The sequence below is a fragment of the Pristis pectinata genome, chromosome 1 (assembly GCF_009764475.1).
Source record: "Pristis pectinata isolate sPriPec2 chromosome 1, sPriPec2.1.pri, whole genome shotgun sequence".
Lineage (NCBI taxonomy): Eukaryota > Metazoa > Chordata > Chondrichthyes > Rhinopristiformes > Pristidae > Pristis > Pristis pectinata.
Window position 1 is genome coordinate 89,244,076 of NC_067405.1, and position 20,769 is coordinate 89,264,844.

Below are 20,769 nucleotides of genomic sequence, written 5' to 3' on the forward strand. Positions count from 1 at the left end.
CTCCACATGCATTAGTTTTGGGTACCAGTTACTCATTATTCATAATATGGATTGCTGTTAAGTGCTAGGTACTATTGATCCTAATAGGGATCAGTTTTGTCAAACAGATACTAATGATTCCTACATGGATCAGATTAAGCGACATGTGACCAACAATCCACATGATTCAGTCATGGATCTGTCACCTATTGGACCCGATACAATTTGGTTTAGGAACGTTAGTAGACTGTTTTCACTTGGATTTTGCTTTGAATTCAGCCACTGTTGATGCCAGTGCAGATCCAAGTGGGAATTCATTCGTTAGGGACTGATTACCAGTTGATTTACCGCAAGGATCTGTTTGATCGATGTTACATTCTGATAAAGGGTCTTCGATCTGAAACCTCTTTCCACAGAAACTGCCCGACTCGCTAAGTATTTCCAGCATTTTTCGTTTTAATTTAAACGTACTTCATTGCTTGCACCGTGGTTTTTAACGTGTTGGGATCAAGAAAATCAAACTATTCTTTCGTGCGCTTAGCCAATAGGGTGGAATCACCGAACCATTGAACATGTGGTCTGCTAGTTCAGCGAGTAGACATCTGTTGCAAATATCCATCGGGGACTCGATGAGTTCCAGTGTGTCCGATGTAGTTATTGCAAGATGGATATTCCAATAACATGTCACCCAGTCACTGTGATCTATTGACTGGTTGGAGAGAATTTCCAAGAGTCTTTTTTTTGCTTCGTTAATACTGCTGTGAAATGGTGATGTTAAAGTGCAGCAAGTGCTCGAAAACCCCGCACTGCTAACGTTCTGCTCGATTAATTGCATTTCCACAGCAAGTTTTATGTCAGCAAATAAACTGCAGCGGGTCGAGCAGCATCTATGGAGGCAAAGGGGTGGTCGACATTTCGGGTCGAGACTCTGCATATGACACTCTTTTCACGTCCCCCAAATTTCTTAGCACGCTCTGCAATTTGTTACTCCGTATGGTAAACAATACAGGATCGCATAAGCAGCGTGGTTATGATTCCTTGTGCTTATGGTTTAGGACAGCAACCGCGGAGAACTGTGTCCATAATGCACGATTTTCTCGACCACGATACTGTTTCCGTGTTGCAATAAGGAGCATTCAGGAAACAATTCCAGCATACGACGTCATTGTGATGGAGAAAACAAACTGATTCTAGCTCTTTCCTTTGAGGGTCCCGTGGGACAACCCGCGTGTTAAATTTCCAAAGTAACAACTGCTCACCAAGGGTGTTTCTTCAACTACGACCAGAAGTCTGGCCCGAGCAACATGGATGAAATCCCTTTAGCTGTTTACAGTGTTGTCGACTTAATGTTGGAACGTTATATCTTTAAAAGTAAACGACACACAAACCAGTCCTGACGAAGGGTTTCAGCCCGAAACGTTGACTTTTCATTTCCCTCCATAGATGCTGCCTGATCTGACCTGCTGAGTTCCTCCAGCAATTTTTTGTGTGTTGCTCCAGATTTCCAGTATCGGCAGTCTTTCTTGTATCTTTAAAAGTAAACTTAGTTTATGCCTCGGGCTGTACTTCATTTAGTTGCTGAGATTCCTTAGTGGGAACGTTTCTTTATTTTCTAAAGCAACATTATAACCAAACAATGATGGCTTTCAAGTTGCTCTTCTGTGCCATTTTGTTTGGCAAACTTGGAATACGTTCGATTTGGCCGCGGCATGCGAATGGTTTTCGGACGGAAGTTCATGGGACGAAGTTACTGATACACAGCTGAGAATAGGGTCTATGCGCGGTGCGTTCAGCGGACTATTATTGGTGTGACGCGGCGTCGGGCGGAAGTGATTGTTGGTGTGCGTTCCAGGTGCCGATTGTAGTGCGAGAGTAAGTGGGGGTGGCGGAGGGGAGAGAGAGGGGGCCAGGGGGAGACGGGGAGGGGGCCAGGGGGAGACGGGGAGAGGGTGTGGGGGGGGGGGAGAGGGTGTGGGGGGGGGGGAGAGGTGCAGGGTGAGGGGGGTATGGGGAAGATGGAGGGAGGTGGGGAGGAGGGAGGGGGGAGGGGAGGGAGGGGGGCAGGAAGGGGGGGAGGGGGGGGGGAGGGGGAGGAGGGGAAGTCGGGGGAGGGGGATGGAGGGAGGAGGGGGGAGGGGAGGAGGAGGGGGGAGAGTGGGGGGGGAGGGGGGGTGGGGGGGGGCAGGGGGGGGGAGAAGGGGGGAGGGGGGGGGGAGGGGGGGGGGGGGGGGTGTGTGGGGGGGGGGGGGGGGGGGGGGGGGGGGGGGGAGGGGGGGGGGTTGGGTGGGGGGGGGGGGGGGGGGGGGGGGGGGGGGGGGGGGGGGGGGGTGGGGGGGGTTGGGGGGGGGTGGGGGGGGGGGGGGGGGGGTGGGGGAAGAGGGGGGGAGGGGGAGGGAAGAGGGGGAGGGGGGGGGGGGAGGGGGGAGGGGGGAGGGGGGGAGGGGGGGGGGGGGGAGGGGGGGAGAGGGAGGGGGGAGGAGGAGGGGGGGGAGGGGGGAGGAGGGAGGAGGGGGGGGGAGGGGGAGGAGGGAGGAGGGGGGGGAGGGGGAGGAGGAGGAGGGGGGGGAGGGGGGAGGAGGGAGGGGGGAGGGGGGGAGGGGGGAGGGGGGGAGGAGGGAGGGGGGAGGGGGAGGGGGGGGGGGAGGAGGGGAGGGGGGGGAGGGGGGGGAGGGAGGGGGGGGGAGGGGGGGAGGGGGAGGAGGGAAGAGGGGGGAGGGGGGAGGGGGAGGGGGAAGAGGGGGGAGGGGGAGGAGGGGGAGGAGGGGAGGGGGAGGGGAGGAGAGGGGAGGGGGGGAGGGGGGGGAGGGGGAGGAGGGGAAGAGGGGGGAGGGGGGGAGGAGGGGGAGGAGGGGGGGGGAGGGGGGAAGAGGGGGGAGGGGGGGAGGGGGAAGAGGGGGGAGGGGGGGGAGGAGGGGGAGGAGGGGGGAGGGGGGAAGAGGGGGGAGGGGGGGGAGGAGGGGGGAGGGGGGAGGGGGGGGGAAGGGGGGGGGAGGGGGGAAGGGGGGGGAGGGGGGGGGAGGGGGAGGGGGGGGGAGGGGGAGGGGGAGGGGGGGGGAGGAGGGGGGGAGGGGGGAGGAGGGAGGAGGGAAGAGGGAAGAGAGAGGAGGAGACGAGGGGGGAGTGGTTGGGGAGGGCTAGTGGAGGGGAGGGGAGAGGAGAGGAGAGAAGCCCAGGGGGAGACGGGGAGTGGGTGCAGGGGAGGGGGAACGGGTGCAGGGGAGACGAGGGGGGAGTGGTTGGGGGAGGGAGAGGGGAGATGGGGAGACGGGGAGAGGGTGCAGGGGAGGGGGAGACGAGGGGGGAGTGGTTGGGGGAGGGCTAGTGGGGGGAGGGGAGGGAGATGGGGCAGGAGACGGGGAGGGGGAGATGGGGCAGGAGACGCGGAGGGTGGTGGGGGGATTGGTCGGGGGAGGGGAGGGTGTGGAGGGAGGGGGGTGGGGAGACGAGGAGGGGGGAGATGGAGTGGTTGGGAGAGGGCTAGTGGGGGGAGGGTGCAGGGGAGGGGGGAAATGGGGCAGGAGACGGGGAGGGTGGTGGGGGGAGTGGTTGGGGAGGGGAGGGTGTGGAGGGAGGGGGAGGGAGCTGGGGAGGGCTAGTGGGGGAGGGGGGAGGGTAGGGTGTGGAGGGGGGAGGGTAGGGTGTGGAGGGAGGGGGGTGGGGAGGAGGGAGACGGAGGGTGCACGGGAGGGGGCAGGAGAATGGGAGGGTGAAGAGGAGGAGTAGGAGACGCATAAGGCATGAAGGGGGAGGGGAAGGAAGGGCAAGAGAACAGAAGGGAGGGGAGCAGGAGACATGGGGAGGGAGAGATGTGGAGAAGAGGAAGGTGGGAGAGGGAGGTGACTGAGATGGGTGGATGATAGTGGCTGAGAAGGTGAAATTAAGGATGTCTCAGATGGTTGGGAGGCAATCAACGTTCATGGAGAAAGTTAGGAATCTGAGGAGTGTGCAGGCACTGATATGGGATGGTACTGGAAATAACAGGGAGGAAGGCAGGCAAAGAGGCATGGGAAAGTACTGCAGGGTATTGGATTATTATTGTCACATGTGTCGAGATACAGTGAAAGCTTTTGACACTAGAGAAGAGCACTAATGATATTGGTCAGGGAGAGAGGTGAGCAAAAGTACAGCAACTGGAGAAGTGCAATGGAGGAGTCTTGGGATGCAAGCCAGAGCAGTATATTGAGAAGGTTCATGGAGGGAAGCATGAATGAAGAAACAGGGTCAATAGGATGATTCACTGTCTGGCTGTGCCCTGGGTGAAAGCTGGAGGCAGTTTTGTTGACAGATGGGTGTATTTGTGTTGTTCTGAGGTTCTTTTCCTTTCTAGCCGAAGAACTGACCAGGTTTAGGTTCCCCTTTGAGGTTGTGAGCAATTGATGTTGGAGAAGTGGACTGCTTCCTGATTCAGTATTTTCAAAATAAAATGGCTTGTACAAGATGGCCATTATCACAAAGCTGTTCAGCATTAAACAGTATAATGACATGGGGCAACAGGTGCTTCAGTCTATTCCATCATTGAATGAAATTTTCTCTGACAATTACATCAAACAAGCTGTCAGCTGTGGCTCAGTGGTTATAATTTTAATTTGGACTCACAAAGGTCATGAATTCAAGTGCTACTCCTGAGACTAGAGTACATAATTCAGGCTGACACTCAAGTACAGTACTGAGGGAGAGCAGTCAGAACAAGAGTAGGTCATTTAGCATGTTTTGCCATTCATTGCAATGATGCTGACCTGTGACATGATCCATACACCTGCATTTTCCTCCATATCCCTGAATGTTTCTTATCAACATTCTATCAATCTTGCCTTTAAAACTGACAATTAATCCAGTATCATTACTACTTACAGAAGTGAGTTCTAATCTTCTATCACCCTTTGCTTGTAGGAGGTTTTCTAACTTGCCTTCTGAAAGGATGGCTGTATTTTTGGTTGATGCTTCATTGAACGAAATGGCTTTAAAAGGCAAACAACTTTACTTTATATGTTGAAGGTATGGTCAAATTACCCTTTAATCATCTTAATTCCAGACAATGCAACACTCAGTTCTTGGATAACTGATTCTGCTGTATCCTTCCTGACCTCATCTGCAGCCTTTGAGATGTTTTCCGTGCCATGCTTCTTCTCCAACTTTGTTGTATATTTGGGGTAGGACTGTATTTGACTTGTTTTCATCCAGTTGTAAGCAGGGAACTACCTGCAATTTTTCTCTTCTTTCATCCCTACTGTTGGCTCTGATCCCCAAGGACCAATCTCTTGTCTGTCCCTCCTTCCCGCCTCCATGCTGATGCTTGCTAACCTCCTCTGAAAACACCTTGTCTTTCCCCTACCGTGTGGTATGACACCTAGCTTGACTCACCACCTTTCTTGACCTCTGCACTGTAATTAAACTGTCATTCGGTATTGGACAAAGAAAGATTTCTGTGACTAAATATCAGAAAACCAAAGCCATTGTTATTGCTCCCCATAACAAGCTCTACTCCCTAGTCACCGACTCCAGCCCTCTCCATGGCAACTCTCTGAACCTGAAACAGAGGATTTGCAAACTTGATGACATATTTGACCACTGGATGAATTTCAGGCCATCACTAAAACTATCTATTTCCACCTCTGTAACCACCTAACTCCATCCATGTATCATCTTGGCTGCTGAAACTCTTATCGTAATTTTGTTACCTCTGGACTTGATTATTCCAATGCACTCCTGGCCTATCTTTCTCATGTTATCTTTTATAAACTTGAGGTAATCCAACACAAACTTGAGGTTATCCAACACTCTGCTGCCCGAGTACTAATGTGTACCATTCACCCATCTCTTCTGTCTTTCTGATCGACATTTGCTTCCCATTAAGCACTTTTTGTTTTTTAAATTCACATCTTTGTAATCTTCTGTAATCTTCAGCTGTGCTTCCACTTCTGGGCCTTTGATCATCCCAGAATTTAATCACTCTACTGTTGCAGTTGTCTTGGTCCTGAGCTCTGGATTTCCCTCCCTAAATCTCTCTGCTTCATCATCAGTTTTCCCATTTTGAAGCCACTTGTTAATTTACCTAGCATGACATCTCCTTTGTGGCTTGGCATCAGTTTTTATTTGGAAGCACTCCCGTGAAATGCCTTGAGACATATTGCTATATTAGAAGTACTACAGAAATGCAAATTGTTTGTCTACTACTTATACTACTGAATGGTACATGAACCCATGAATACGACCTTGTTATTCCTCTCTTGCAATATTTATTTATTTTTGTAACTTATGGTAATTTTTATGTCTTGCACTGTACTACTGCCGAAAAACAACAAATGTCATGACGTATGTCAGTGATAATAAACCTGATTCTGTTATCCAGACCCAAGGGTTGAATTACTGTTTTGGTAAATGTAAATCGCAGTCTTTCTGTGTCTAAGACATGGTTGCCCTGTAAGTGTCTTGGGGCATGTTGTGTTAAAAGAGCTATAAAGTACAGATTTTTGTTGTGGTTTGTGTAATATCTCCTTGTAATTCAACCATTTGGGTTAAGGTGTCATTCTAGCAAATTAGTCTCAACTACTAAATAATCTTTCTAAAATATGTGGCCAGAGCTGCACATGGTATGCCAGATAGGGTCTCACCAGTTTGCTTCTATAGTTATAATCAAACTTGTATTGTTTGCTTCTACTCCCTTGCACTCCCTTGAGATATAACAAAAGTGGAAGCATGTTGGTTACATTGCTGGCATTGTCATCAGTAATGATCCAGAGATGCAAGTTCCAATCCCACTGTCACAATTTGGGAATTTAAATTCAGTTTAAAATAAATAATATGGAATAAAAAGATAGCATCGATTATGGTGACCATGAAGGTACACATCCATTTCACAAATTTCTTATAGGGAAGTATCTCAGGACCTACAACAATATAGCCGATTTAATGATCTGCCTATCAACGCTGTGGAATGCCCTCGAGAACTGTAGTGATTCCAGAAGGTGCCCTGCCACCATCACCATTTCTGGGGTAATTACGGATGGAGATTTAACCGCTGGCTTTGCCAGCAATGCCCAGTCCTGCAATTGAATAAATCCTACTTCATTTTGATTATTGTTCTGCAGCTGATTGTATAACATTTTAATGATCTGTGTCCAGGGATTTCTTTAGACCTCCATTGTTTCAAGGTTTTCTTCATTTAGCAAGTATTCTGATCCATTTCTTTTGGAGCCAAGGTGCCTACTTTGAAAACCACTCGCCACAGTTTGGATATTTGTTCGATCTATTAATTTATTCGTACCTCACTTTGTACTCTACTGTCTTGAATGCCATTTTCCAGATGAGACATTTGGCCGAGGCTTTGTGTGCTTCTTGGATGAATGTACTTTAAAGAATGGAGTCCTAGTTACCTGGCCAATATTTGTACCCAATCAACCTATCCAAAGTAGATGATCTGGTCATTATCCATCACGTTACTGTTTATTGGGTCTCTCTGTGAGTGAATTTGGCTGCTGTGTTTCCTGTATTACTGTAGTGGCTACAATTCAAAAGTACTGGATTGATTTTAAGTGCCATGGGACATCCTGAGTTGCAAAAGGCATGATGTAAATTGATTTGGAATGCAAGTTGTATTTGAATAGCTTAGTGTTGACTTTGAGCCATGCAGAGTAGATGGCCCATACCTGTACTGACTTAGCTGATTTAAGGCAAAGTTGTTGTTGGACTTTCCATCTAAAGTTGGAAAAGGGAAAATAACCAGATTCCTTTCTCTTTTCAACCCAACCACAGTACGATCACAGGCCATCAGCCCTTCCTGGAAAGTTTGTGTTGACAGACAGTTGGAGGATGGGATCAAGCTTGGCAGTGGAACCTCCTGGTCAAAGCTTCTGCTGCCACTTGCTCACTGCATTGGCAAATGAATAGATGCTAATGGCTTGAGGGCTGCAACTGCCAGTGGACCAGTAGCCCAGCCAGACTCAAGGCTTTAGCAGGTTGACTGCTGATGATTTTGCTCTGTGACAAGTGGAAAAATTGGAACTACTGAGCCACTGAATAGGCCCCGGCCAGTGTTTATGTCGAATTCTGGGCTTGGTGTGAGGAGGAGATTTACTAAACTGATACTGGAACTGAGAGACCTCAGTTCACTGGAGGGACCTGAGAATGTGGGGTTGTTCTTCTTTGGGTGGTGTCCTTTAAAGGGTAATTTAATAGTGCCGAAAATTTTAAGGGCTTGTAATAGAATTCGTGGGGACCAGTGATCCATAAATTGTTGTGTTACTAACCATAGATTTATGATATTGGCAAAGGAACCAGAGGAGAGAGGTGAATTTTTCTACTCAGTTGTTCTGATCTTGAATGCACTGTGTGAAGAATCAATAGAAACAGGTTCAACAGTACCTTGAAAATGACCCAGATCATAATGTCCTAGGGATGGCTAAACATAGCATCATGAAACTGACAGCAAGGTCTGGAGTATGTACATGTGTAGGAAGCATAGGAACCCAGGGGTTGTTGTCAGTGATTCCCTGCTCCTCCAACTGCTCTGCCCAAGACTGCAAGAAATTGCAGACAGCTGTGAACGCAGCTCAGTCCATTACGCAATCCAATGTCCCTCCGTTGACTCTGATCACATTTCCTGCTGCCTTGGGAAAGCAGCTAATAGAATCTCTCTTCTCCCCTCTCCTGTTGGGCAGAAGATAAAAAATGTCTGAGAGCATGAACCACCAGGCTCAAGGACCGCTTCTATCCCACTGTTATCAGACTCTTGAACAGACCTCTTGTATGCTAAAGGTTGAACTCTTGATCTCCAAATTACCTCGTCGTGGCTCTTGCACTTTATTTGTCTCACACTGCAATTTCACTATAACACTATATTCAACATTCTGTTTTCTTTTTATGATCTCAATGTAATTATGTATGGCATGATCTGGATGGCAAAACAAAAGTTTTTCAGTATATCTCTGTACATGTGACAATAATATACCAATACCAGGGCTATGCTGTTTTGCAGCCTTCTCCAACACAATTTCCAGAAATTGTGAGCTGATGCAAACATCAGGTATTTACATACAGTTCTCACGGTACTATACCCTGGTCTTTGTTGTATGAGGTATGAGTGAGTTTTTAATGGCTTAATAAACCACAGTTACTCAAAGTAAACTATGCCACTTAAAAAAAACTGTAGTTTTACATTGGTGGATGTAGTTCCCTAAAATACAATGGATTTTTTAAAAAGTGTTTTATAAGAAACTAAAATATGCATGTTTTTGCTTTGATCTTTAATTTGCACAACCTAAAACATAAAATTCCAGTTGGAAAAATTGGTGTTTGTGCCATGGTTTACTGTTAATGAAAATTTTTCTATATTATTGGCTGCTAAGAATCATACACCGCAGAAACATGACCTTTGGGCCAACTGCTCCATGCTGACCAAGATGCCCATTAAACTAGTCCCATTTGCCCGTGTTTGGCCCATATCCCTCTAAACACTTCTGATCCAGCTCAGCTGACTTGACCATATCACTGTTGCTGGACTATAATGAAATCCATTGAACTGATGCTTGTCAGCAATTGACGTTGGAAAATCACACCACTAGACCTTCGTGGGTATCTTTTTCCAAGGTCAATGGTGAGTATCATTCCTTTGTCGTTCACTGTAAAATCCATGTTTGTAGCTGTGCAATGGTGAATAGAGCAAGGGTGTGGGATCAGTTCGATAGCACTTTTAAATGAGAGGCAGAGTCACAGTTGGGTAATTGGCCCCCTGAGCTGGGTGACCCCAATCAGCAACCAAAGCAAGGGAGGGGGTTGAGTGGCTATTGATGGTTTTTCTCCTTTGCTTATAATACTTGGGCAAACCTCACAACAGTATGGGGAAAAAACGCAGAGGGGGGAAATTAATTGAATAGCTGGTTACTTAAGAGCCAGTGCACAAAAGGGCAAGTGCCTTCCTGTGCACCAATATTCTAAGATCCCTTGATCTTGGTTGGATACGTGTCCTGAAATTGCAGTGATGTTGACTGATGCGTTGTCATTCACAAGGCACCATTACAGACCAAGGAAAATGCTGGGAAGGCCAAAACCTGGGGAATCCGAGGATGATCTCCTGCGGTTCCAGCAAAATTTCCTAGCCACGGGAATACTTCCAGCTGCCAAAGTAATAAAGAAGGCAGACAAGAGGAAAGTGGAATCGAAAGGTGCTGGTGGAAGTCAGGCCAGCGAAGGTTTAAGGGACATGGTTACTTTGGAAGGTTTGTATTTGCTTTTGTCATGAGGTGTTACTATAAGAGCGCTAGGTCTTATGTGAGGGGTGTGGTATGAGTGGGAACTTTGTACCCCCTCTTATTGGGCTTTGTGTGGATGATTAGTTTTAGTTTACTAATTGATGTCATTTGTGGATAAGAACATTGAGAATAGGCCACTCAGACCTCATTTGTTCCACCATCTGATTGTATCTTGGCAAATTGCATCTCAGATTTCTCCCTAGATACCTTTACACAACATAAATTTAGCTATTTTCGTCTTGAAACCTCCATCTGACTATCCATAAATGTTAAGGATAGAGAATTCCAAGCTCCTGCTGCCCTTTGAAGAAATGCTTCCTTGTATCCTGGAGGTCTGTCCTGGTGTAAATCCTGTACACAAGCCTCCTTCCACTCTATTTTCTTTATCTCACTCTTCTAACATACCCTTTATTTTTTTGTAATTATTTAACTTCTACTTTAATGGAAATAAGGTAAAAATGTATCATATTTGGGAAGGTTCCATTAAGCTCTGCCAAATGCTCCTAGCTAATAGGCAGTGTTGACATATTTCAATTCACCTGGAGTCTATTTCTGAGGCATTATTTCTCCACTTCTACCTTTCCTCCCTCAGTTTTCCTCCCTCAGTTTTCCTCTAAGATGCCCCTTAAAGCCAACCACTTCAACAAAGCTATTGGTCACCTGCACTAGAATCTCCTCCTTTGGGTTGGTGTACATTCACTCTTGTGCAGCATCTTTGTTTGCTTTTGCATGTCTTTGTGACCTTTTTTTAAAAATTTTATTTACAGCATGGTAACAGGCCCTTTCGGCCTAACGAGTCCGCGCCGCCCATTTTAAACCCAATTAACCTACCCGTACGTCTTTGCAATGTGGGAGGAAACCAGAGCACCCGGAGGAAACCCACGCAGACACGGGAGAACGTACAAACTCCTTACAGACAGTGACGGGAATCGAACCCCGATCGCTGGTGCTGTAATAGTGTCGCACTAACCGCTACGTTACCGTGCCACCCCTTTTCAGAAGATTGTGGGTTCAACTCATGCTCTGGGGACTTGAGTACGTGGTACACCAGTGTTGCACTGGTATAGTATCTTAGCTTGCATAAAGCATGAATCTGAAGCCTCTTGGTTGAATGTGCATAATCTCACGGCATTATTCAAAGAAGACAAAGGCTGTCTCTGGTGCCGAGACTGTTGTTTGACCCTCAATCAAGAAAACAGGTGATCTGATTATTGTAACAGTGTCATAGTGGGATCTTGCTGTTTAAAAAAAACATCTGTTATGTTTTAGCTCTTCCCGACCTTCCTCCGTCATTAATGCCAGTCCCGCCCAAGAAGTCCAAGGGTAAAGTAGAAAGTGTCAGATTCCAAGAGGATGATAGTGAGGAGCAGATGGATCTACAGGACAAACACATCACAGCTGTCCTTTCTAAGATTATTGTAAGTTACCTTACATTATGCAGTAAAACTCTGATAATCTGACTGTTTGAAAATCCCAGTGGTTCGTTATCTGACTCACCAGATGATGTTTGCTGTACTCCCTTCCCACTTATTGGGGCACTGGTTTCCAGCTCCATTTACACTAACAAGGACCCCTATCTGTGTGCTCCCTTCCCACTCATCAGGGTCCTGTTCTCATGCTCCCTTTAAACTTGCCTGGTTCACTGCAAAATTTATTATAGTGCTGTGTAACATCTGAAAAAGGGTGAATTAAATGTGTGCCAGGATATTAATAGAAATAACACAAAATAGTCGGGAAAATCTGTCAGTCTGGCACTGTCAAAGTCCTGAGGGTTCCAGTTTATCAGAGTTTTATTGTAGTTTTCTTCTGCAGTGCTTATGCCTCATAGTACATCTAATGGTTTTGGCCAGCTTCGGAGCCATATTCTCATTGCTAGTTCATTGTTACACCTACCAGACTAACCACACATGGTTTGCAATTGTTTGTATCCTGTTAAACATCTGTCTGCCTGCAGGTTGGAGAACCAGCTGTTGTGACAGTTCTACAAGAAACTATAAAGGTTAGATGTTAAAGTTTCAACAATTTCTTTTACGTTCTTTTCCTTCAGGAGAGAGACACCTCAGGGAGTCCCATAAACCCTCCAATATCAACAGGGCTAGCCTTCCCGAAGGTCTTTCACAGGTCGGAGATACAGAGCGAGGTAAACTATTGTAAATTTACTCTTTTTTTTCTTTGCAGATAACAGGACGTTAAACTCTGATGTTATGCAGATAATGTTAAGCTGGCACAAGAACCTAGTACAGGAAAAAGAATCAGAAAATGCTGGAAGTATTCAGCTGGTCTGGCAGCATCCGTACAGAAATTAACAGTTCAGGTCAACAATTTTTCAGCAGAGCTTGAAAAATTAAACATTTAATGGGTCTTAAGCAGCTACAAAGCAGGGAAAGGGCTGGGGAGGAATGAAAAAATGGGTATAAGAACACTAAATGCTGAACATGCTCAATAGATCACGCAGCATCTGTGGAAAGAGAATCCAAACCAAAGTTTCAGATCAGTAATCTTTCATTAGAGCGAGGTCTTTGTCAGGGTGGAAGGCAGGTTACATGAAATGACAAAAGAGATGATGGAGCAAGGTAAAAGGAATGATCAGTAAGTAATGAGTCTAGAAGGGCTGCAGATAAGAACAGCAGAATCATTATCAACAGCTGCTATCTGGGGAAAGAAAAAAATGGGAGTATTGGTTTCAAGTTATTGAACAATATTGAGTTGAGCTTCTTTCCCTCCACCATCAGATTTCTGAACAATCAATGAACCAATAAACACTACTTGATTATTCTTTTTTTTGCACTATTTATATTTGTAATTTATAGATTTTTATGTCCTTACACTGTACTGCTGCCGCAAAACAACAAATTTCCCGTCATATGTCAGTGATAATAAATCTGATTCTGAAAAGGCTTTAAAGTACCCACTATGAAAAGTAAGGGGAGATGATGTGCTTCCTTTAAATGATATTGGAAGCAGAGAAAACTGATCAGTGTGGAGATAGAAGTATCAAGTGACCAAGGGTTACTGTTATGAGATGTTTCACAAACTAGCCACCTAGTTTCCAATTCAGTGTGCACCAATTTAGAGGAACTGCATTGTTCACAGGGAATAAAGTCAATTAAGCCGAAAACAATGCAAATAGTCACTGTTTCACTTGGAAGGGGTGTTTGGAGCTCGACTGGTTGGAAGAGAGAAGGTGAAATGGCAGATGGAGTTCAAAACGGAAAAGTGTGAAGTGATACACTTTGGAAGATTGAACTTGAAGGCAGAATACAAGGTTAATGGCAGGACTCTTAGCAGTGTGGAGGAACAGAGGGATCTTGGGGTCCACGTCTATAGATGCTTCAAAGTTGCTACGCAGGTCGATAGGGTTGTTAAGAAAGCGCGTGGTGTGTTGGCCTTCATTAGGGTATTGAGTTCAAGAGCTGCGAGCTAATGTTGCAGCTTTACAGAACTCTGGTTAGACCACACTTGTATTGGGTTCAGTTCTGGTCTCTTCATTATAGGAAGGATGTGGAAGCTTTGGAGAGGGTGTAGAGGAGATTTACCAAGATGCTGCCTGGATTGGAGAGCATGTCTTATGAGGATAGGTTGAGTGAGCTAGGGCTGTTCTCTTTGGAAAGGAGGAGGATGAGAGGTGACTTGATAGAAGTGTACAGGATGATAAGAGGCATAGATCGAGTGGAGAGTCAGAGACTTTTTCCCGGGGTGAAATGGCTAACACGAGGGGGCATAATTTTCAGGTGGTTGGAGGAAGGTATAAGGGGGATTTCAGGGGTAAGTTTTCTACCACAGAGAGTGGTGGGTACCTGGAATGCACTGCCGGCAGAGGTTGTGGGGGCAGATACGTTAGGGACTTTTAAGAGACTCTTAGATAGCCACATCAATGATAGAACAATGGAGGGCTATTTTCAAGGGAAGGGTGAGATAGATCTTAGAGTAGGATAAAATGTCGGCACAACATCGTGGGCTGAAGGGCTTGTACTGTGCTGTAATGTTCTATGAAAAGGCAGGTGTTGCATCACGTGAGCAGATTCACCTGCATCATGACTGACAGGGCCCTCAACCTTGCCTGTTCCATTTCCCCCGTGTATCCTTCCTACATTCAGGGTAAGAAACCCCAGTCGCATCACATTCTCCTCCACCAACCCTGCAAGCTCATGGAGTGTAAGTATTGGCTAAAACAAATTAGGCTGAATGGGCTGTTTTCAGTGTTGTACTTTTTGTGTCATTATATGTGCTTTCATTTGAGTCATTAAAAAGTGCAATACAGCAGGAGTGTGTGCTGCAATTAGTCTTTTAATTCTGAGGCCTGAGCTCTGAGTAGTCTCGACTGTATAAAGAAATGTGCTTGGACAGTCTCAGTTCAGTTCTTAATGCGTCTGGGTCCACAATCGTAAAATCACTCCAATTTAGCACTATAATCTCCATAATTTACCCCAAATCAGACTTATTTACAGTAATTAACTAAGGATTTCGGCAGAAAGTATACTTAACTGTTTACTTGACACTATTATCTGAGGCATCCAGAGCACAGTGAATATGCACTTGTTTCTGCATCAGAAGATTGGGTGTCTGAGCCCCATTTCAGACAGTTCTGATGAAGGGTCCTGATCCTAAAATGATAAGTTTGTATTTCCAAAGATGCTGTCTGACTTGCTGAGTGTTTCCAGGCATTTTCTGCTTTTATCCCATTCTAGATAGTTGAATTCAAGATCTGGATGACATCCCACTGTGTTACCGAGAGAGAGCTGCACTATTGGTGCTGTTGACATTTGAATGGCAATGAACCCAATCCCCTTCTGATGATTCTAAAAGTTCAAACAGCATTGTTATTAGTGTAAGCAGAGAAGTACAATGGTTGGCATGGACATAGTGGGCTGAAGAGTCTATTTCTTTTCTTTTTCAATCTTTTTATTAGTTTTCAAATTAATACAGATTAATATATCAATGTTTATACATGTAATACAAAGAGATCAGGAGACCAATCATGACATGGATAATCATAAAGAACAATAAAATATAAAAAAAAATCTGTAGATCCAATGATCTGTTAGTGAATGAACATAATATAAAAGAAAAAGATTTATTATAAAATATAAAAGAAAGAAAAAAAACCCAAAACAATAAGAAAAATTATAAACAATATATCAAACCAAACTAAGCGAAAGAAAAATTCAAAAAAAAACCAAAAAAAAACTGGACTAAAATTTCTCAGTAGAAACAGAGCAATATTATGTCATCAACTCCGTTCCTCTAAATTGAAAGGTTATTATAAGGGTATCTATATCATGTGAAAATATTGAATAAATGGACTCTAAACTTCCTTAAATTTAAGCGAAGGATCAACAGTACCACTCCTAATTTTTTCCAAGTTTAAACATGATATAGTTTGAGAGAACCATTGAAAGAAGAGTCTGTTTCTGTGCTACATGTCTTTTTTCCCTAGCTTGGTCAGGAGTTATCCTTTGTGTAACATGACAAGTGTTTAGGAGGTCAGTATAGTGGGACATAGCTGTTCACAAATTAGCAACCAATATTTAACGTGCCCATAGTGAATGCAGGCTGTGAAGAAGCTGCTTCATTCACTGAAAACTGGCTTGGGACATCCTGAATATTTTTTGTAGTACAGCCTAACTTGCTTTCCACACTACTCATGAGCCTCCGATGAGATCAGTGGTTGCTTCTTTTCAGATGTATGGCACAAGATGTTTAGAGTTATATGGAGAAATACAGAAGCAGGCCCTTCAGCTCACCGAGTCCATGCCGGCCATCAAACACCGATTTTTGAACTAATCCTACCATAACCTGTTACTCTCCCCATATTCCCATCAACTCTTCCCAGATTCTACCACTCACCTATCCATTAGGGACAATTTACAGTAGTCAGTTCACTTGCTAACCCACACATCTTTGGGAAATGGGAGGAAACTGAAGCAACTGGAGGAAAATAAAACGAAGCAGCAGGAAGAATGTGCAAACTCCACATGACCAGCACCAGAGGTCGGGATTGCGCCCAGATCACTGGAGCTGTGAGGCAGTGACTCTACCAGCAGCGCCACTGTGCTGCCACTGATGGCTAGACTCTGCACATTTCCTGAGGTTTCCTGATGTGGTGGTGCTTCTTCTGGAATAATTGGGGCAAATTCCAGTGCATGGAATGGACTCCATGATAGATAAGTGGAGGGGCAACCCTGAAATTCTTTAAGAAACAATTAGATTTTTTGGTCTATTTGGATCATCCAAGTTAGTCCATTTCATTTTGCGTGCCTATCAATCATGTGTATATTTTTCTTTTACCAGTTGAAACCAGTTTCAGGAAAGAAAAGTATCTTTGCCCAGAAACTTGAGGCAAAAAGAGCAGCTGAAGCACGTCAGGCAGAGGCTTCTCAACCTGGAATCAGCCCATTGATCATGGGTACAGGGAAGCAGAGGTCAGCTCAGACTCAGACTACAGAAACATCGGAGAAGAGCCACTCGCCAGGTGAATGTATAGGAAAAACTTCTGTAGCTTTCGTCCATCAACCCCTCCTCACCTGGATCCACCTGTCACGCGCTAACTCCTGCCTCACCCCTCCCCCTCACCTCTGTGTACTGGCTACCTCCCCTTTACACTCCTAGCCCTGATGCAGGGTCTTGACCCAAAATGTCAACTATCCTACTGTCTCAACAAATGCTGCCTGACCCACTGAGTTTGTGTTTTGCTCCAGATCTCACCATCTGTAGTCCCTTGTGTCATCCTTTTGTAGCATAAGGATTGCTAAAAGTTTTTCCCTCAACACTGTGTGTATGATGTTCTGTTGCTGGATTGACAGGATAGTGAGGGTGGCTCCCTGGGGTATGTAAGTGCATAATATCTTTCTACTGGCTGCTTATCTATATGACTCAATTAGGCATACCTTGGGCTGCATTAGCAGGAGGGGAAGAGCAGAGAGCAATGTCCCTGATTGATGTTGGGCCAACAATATAATTAGCAATGGGAATGAAAGCAGAAAATGCTAGAGCACTCAGTACGTCGGGCAGCATCTGTGGAAAGAAAAACAGAGTCAATGTTTCATATTGAAGATCCTTTGCCAGAACTGAAATGTAGGTCTTCAATATGAAACCTGTTTCTCTCTCCACAGATGCTGCTTGACCTGCTGAGTGTTCCCAGCATTTTCTGTTTTTATTTCAGATTTTCTGCACCTGCAGTCTTTTTTGATTTTTCAGTTCTAATTAAATTGGGGGCAGGTTACCTTGTGAATAATCCCCTCATGTTAAGAAACAGATCACCCATGGTCTAATTGACTAATGCAAAGGAGATTGCTATCTCCTGTTACTCTGCCACGGTGTGTAATTGAGAGGGCTTTAGATTTCTAAATTCCACACCTTGTTTACACCCTAAGTTTTTATTTGCCTGATTTGGCACACAGTTTCAGATGATGGGAGATGGGCTTCAGGAGAAAAACTGGGTAAAGAGATAGACCGTCAAGAAGCTCAGAGGATTCACGAAGAGAATCTTGCCAGACTGCAGGCCATGTCTAAGGACGAGATTGAGGAAGAACGCAATAATCTCATGGCACGATTAGGTGAGTGAGTGTATTCAGTAACTAATTTCTTTATCTCAGTTTTTTTCCTCCAGCTCTGCTTTTCCTCCTGAACGCATCAACAGTGCAGGTGCTTCCACCTTGACAAGTCTAAACCAGTGGTTGTGCAGCGGACTGTGGCGGAACCCAATTCTGTCTTCCATCTGATATTTGCGCATGGATGATCAAAAGGAAGGTGCCCTTCTGGAGGATCTTCCTCTTACCTTTAGCCCTCTGGCACGTAAGAGAAGGCAACTGTGCTAATCGCTGCAAATAGTAAAGGAAGAAGAGTATCCTGTCCAAACGATATAATGAAACAGATACAGCCGTCATTATCTCAGTGCTGTTTGTAGGACCTTGCAGTGCACACAGTGGTTGCTGTTTTCCTATATCACAGTGGTGTCAAATGCTGGAAATACTCTGCAGTTCTGATGAATGGTCATTGACAGGAGGCATTAATTCTGTTTCTCTCTCCACGGATGCCTCCCAACCTGAATATTTTCATCACTTTATGTTTCTGTTTTTGGATTTTCAACATCTGCAGTTTTTTTGCTTTGCAAGAAATTAATTATGTATATAACACTTCTGGGTATTCTGGATTGTGAAAGGCATTGATGTGAACACAAATCTGACTACTTTTTTGACATTACCCTTAGCTAACTCGAAATTGGGAATTAAATCTGGTATCATTTGAAATATACTAAATGCAAATTACATGTGTGAGATGTCTTTGTCAAATCTGAACAACTTTAAATAGTGATTTTTGATCATCCTGTGTGATTTTGTAGGATAATGTGCTCCTAAGTGTCTGAAACAGGAGTGAAATGAGTGGTGAGGTACTTGTTTTGAATAGTGGTGATTGTTGAGTGAAGTGGTCCCAGCCAATGGAATACTTTGTTCATTTATTCATTTTTCAGAATCTGGAAATGTTGGCAGGGCCAGCATTTATTGGCATTCCCCAATTGTCCTTGAGGAAGTGTAGGTGAACTGCATCCTTGAACTGCTGCTGTCTTTCTGGTGAAAGTACTCTCACAGTGCTGTTAGGCAGGGAGTTCCAGGATTTAGATCCAATGGTGATGAAGAAACAGTGATATATTTTCAAGTCAGGATGGTGTGTGACTGGGGTGGGGGTGGAGGTGAACCTTGAAGCGGTTGTGGTCTTCCCATGTGCCTGTCTTTCGTGTTGGTAGAGGTTGTGCATTTGGGAGGTGCTGTCAGACTAGTGTAGGTGAATGACTTTTTTCTCTAGTTAGTGCTGGTAGTGGAGAGAATTAATGTTCAGGATCTTGGGCAGGGTACCAGTCAATTAGGCTACTTTGTTCGGGATGGTGTCGAACAACTTGAGTGCTGTTGGAAGTGGAGAGTAGTCCATCATGCTCGGACTTCTGCCTTGTAGATGGTGGAAAGGCTTTGAGGTATCAGGAGCTGAATCACTCACTGCAGGATACCCACTCTATGATCTTGTAGTCACAGTATTTATGCGGCTGATCCATTGGAGTTTCTGGTCATTGGTGACCTCCCATTGATAGTGGGGGTCTTGATGATTATTCATTGTCAAGCGTAGTTAAACTCTATCTTATGGGAGATGGTCAAAGCCTAGCACTTGTAATATGAGTGTTATTTGCCACTTAACAGCCCATGCCTGAGTGATGTCTTGGTCTTGTTGCATGCAAGTATGTGCTGCTTCATTTGCTGAGGAGTTGTGAATGGAATTGAACATTGTGCAATCATCAGCAACTTCCTCACTTCTGACCGTATGATAGAAGGAGGGACATTGATGAAGCAGCTTAAGGTGGTTGTGTCAAGGACACTATCCTGAAGAATTCCTGCAGTGATGACTTGGGGCCAGGTTGATTGATCTTCAACAACTCAGCCATTTTCTTTTGTGTGAGCTATGACTCCACTGCTGTCCTGGTAATATTTAGGTCTCTAGATTGTTCATTTGTAACTCTTTAAGATTACTAGTCCAGTAATTTAAATGTTGCAACACCACAATCCCTGTTGTAAATTCAGGAAACACAGCAGCTTATTTGCACACAGCAAGGCTTCAGAGACAGTAATGAGATTACAACAAGATAACTTGTTTTTAAGTGGAACAGCAGGGAGAATGCTGCTTCAAACATGGTCATGGGAGTAGATGTGGATTGCCTGAAAGATGACACCTCCAAAAGTACAGGATTCCCTCAGTATTGTGCCAAGTGGTAGTCGAGATCATGTGCTCAAGCTGTGCAAGTAGGTTTGATTTAGAGGTAAGGCTGCTGTTCTAGGCATACACTGAAACTGCCTCTTGCTGTTTCTAAGTGATTGTGAAAGCTTATTATTTGTTCAGTGGCCTTAACTATAGTGACAACTGATCACTCTGAGTGTAAACCTCCATCTACTACTTTTGGACCTAACATCCGGATTTCGTCCAGGTTACTCTGCACACAAGGGCAGCATGTTAGATGCTGTTCACATACCTTGGAATTGGAGTTTGGATTGTTTTGTAAAAGCCGACTACCACTCAAGGCCTGAGAAGGAGAATTTTAGATAGCTTGGGATGAATTGTTAAATCATTTGACATTTGTCTGAGGATTTCAAGGGCCTATTTACAAAATGTCAGTCCAGTAAAAAGTTAAAATGCACTCGTAGTTTTCCCCAAAGTTTTCGTTAAATTTAGCAATGCTCATGGTTATTGATGCATTCTAGGATTTTAAAAAGGCATCAATGGGTGTTGAAAGTTGATGCTGTCCATAGGTAGACTGTGTATGTTGGTGTGAACTGCTGCAGTGATAGTGAGTGCAGGTGGTGTGTGACTTAATCAAGGATGGCCTTTATAAATTGGTGTCATGTGTTGATTGTTGGGATTGGACACTGATTTGATTGTGGATGCATTTTACAGGCTCTTGCAATTTATTAATTGATGCGTGCATTTGAGCAATGCTACATCAATGGGCCTTCTCCATTGATGTGCTGCTATTGAGGAGCTTTAGCACAATGGTGGAAATCTT

At 45.0% G+C, this 20,769-nt stretch overlaps 1 protein-coding gene across 4 annotated transcripts in view; it reads left to right on the forward strand.

Moving 5' to 3' along the window:
• Nucleotides 1-1,765: 1,765 nt before the first annotated feature.
• rpap1 (RNA polymerase II associated protein 1) overlaps nucleotides 1,766-20,769 on the forward strand; it is a 106,178-nt gene continuing 87,174 nt past the window's right edge. For 2 of the 4 annotated variants that reach the window (XM_052016035.1, XM_052016052.1), the window contains exons 1-7: nucleotides 1,821-1,851; nucleotides 4,870-4,974; nucleotides 9,985-10,193; nucleotides 11,496-11,644; nucleotides 12,274-12,366; nucleotides 16,518-16,698; nucleotides 17,627-17,782. In XM_052016035.1, coding sequence (XP_051871995.1) covers nucleotides 10,007-10,193; nucleotides 11,496-11,644; nucleotides 12,274-12,366; nucleotides 16,518-16,698; nucleotides 17,627-17,782 — 766 coding nt within the window. In that variant the 5' untranslated portion in view covers nucleotides 1,821-1,851; nucleotides 4,870-4,974; nucleotides 9,985-10,006. Of the gene's footprint in view, nucleotides 1,852-4,869; nucleotides 4,975-9,984; nucleotides 10,194-11,495; nucleotides 11,645-12,273; nucleotides 12,367-16,517; nucleotides 16,699-17,626; nucleotides 17,783-20,769 lie in introns of all 4 variants that reach the window. The other 2 variants (XM_052016063.1, XM_052016043.1) reach the window with 2 other exon arrangements.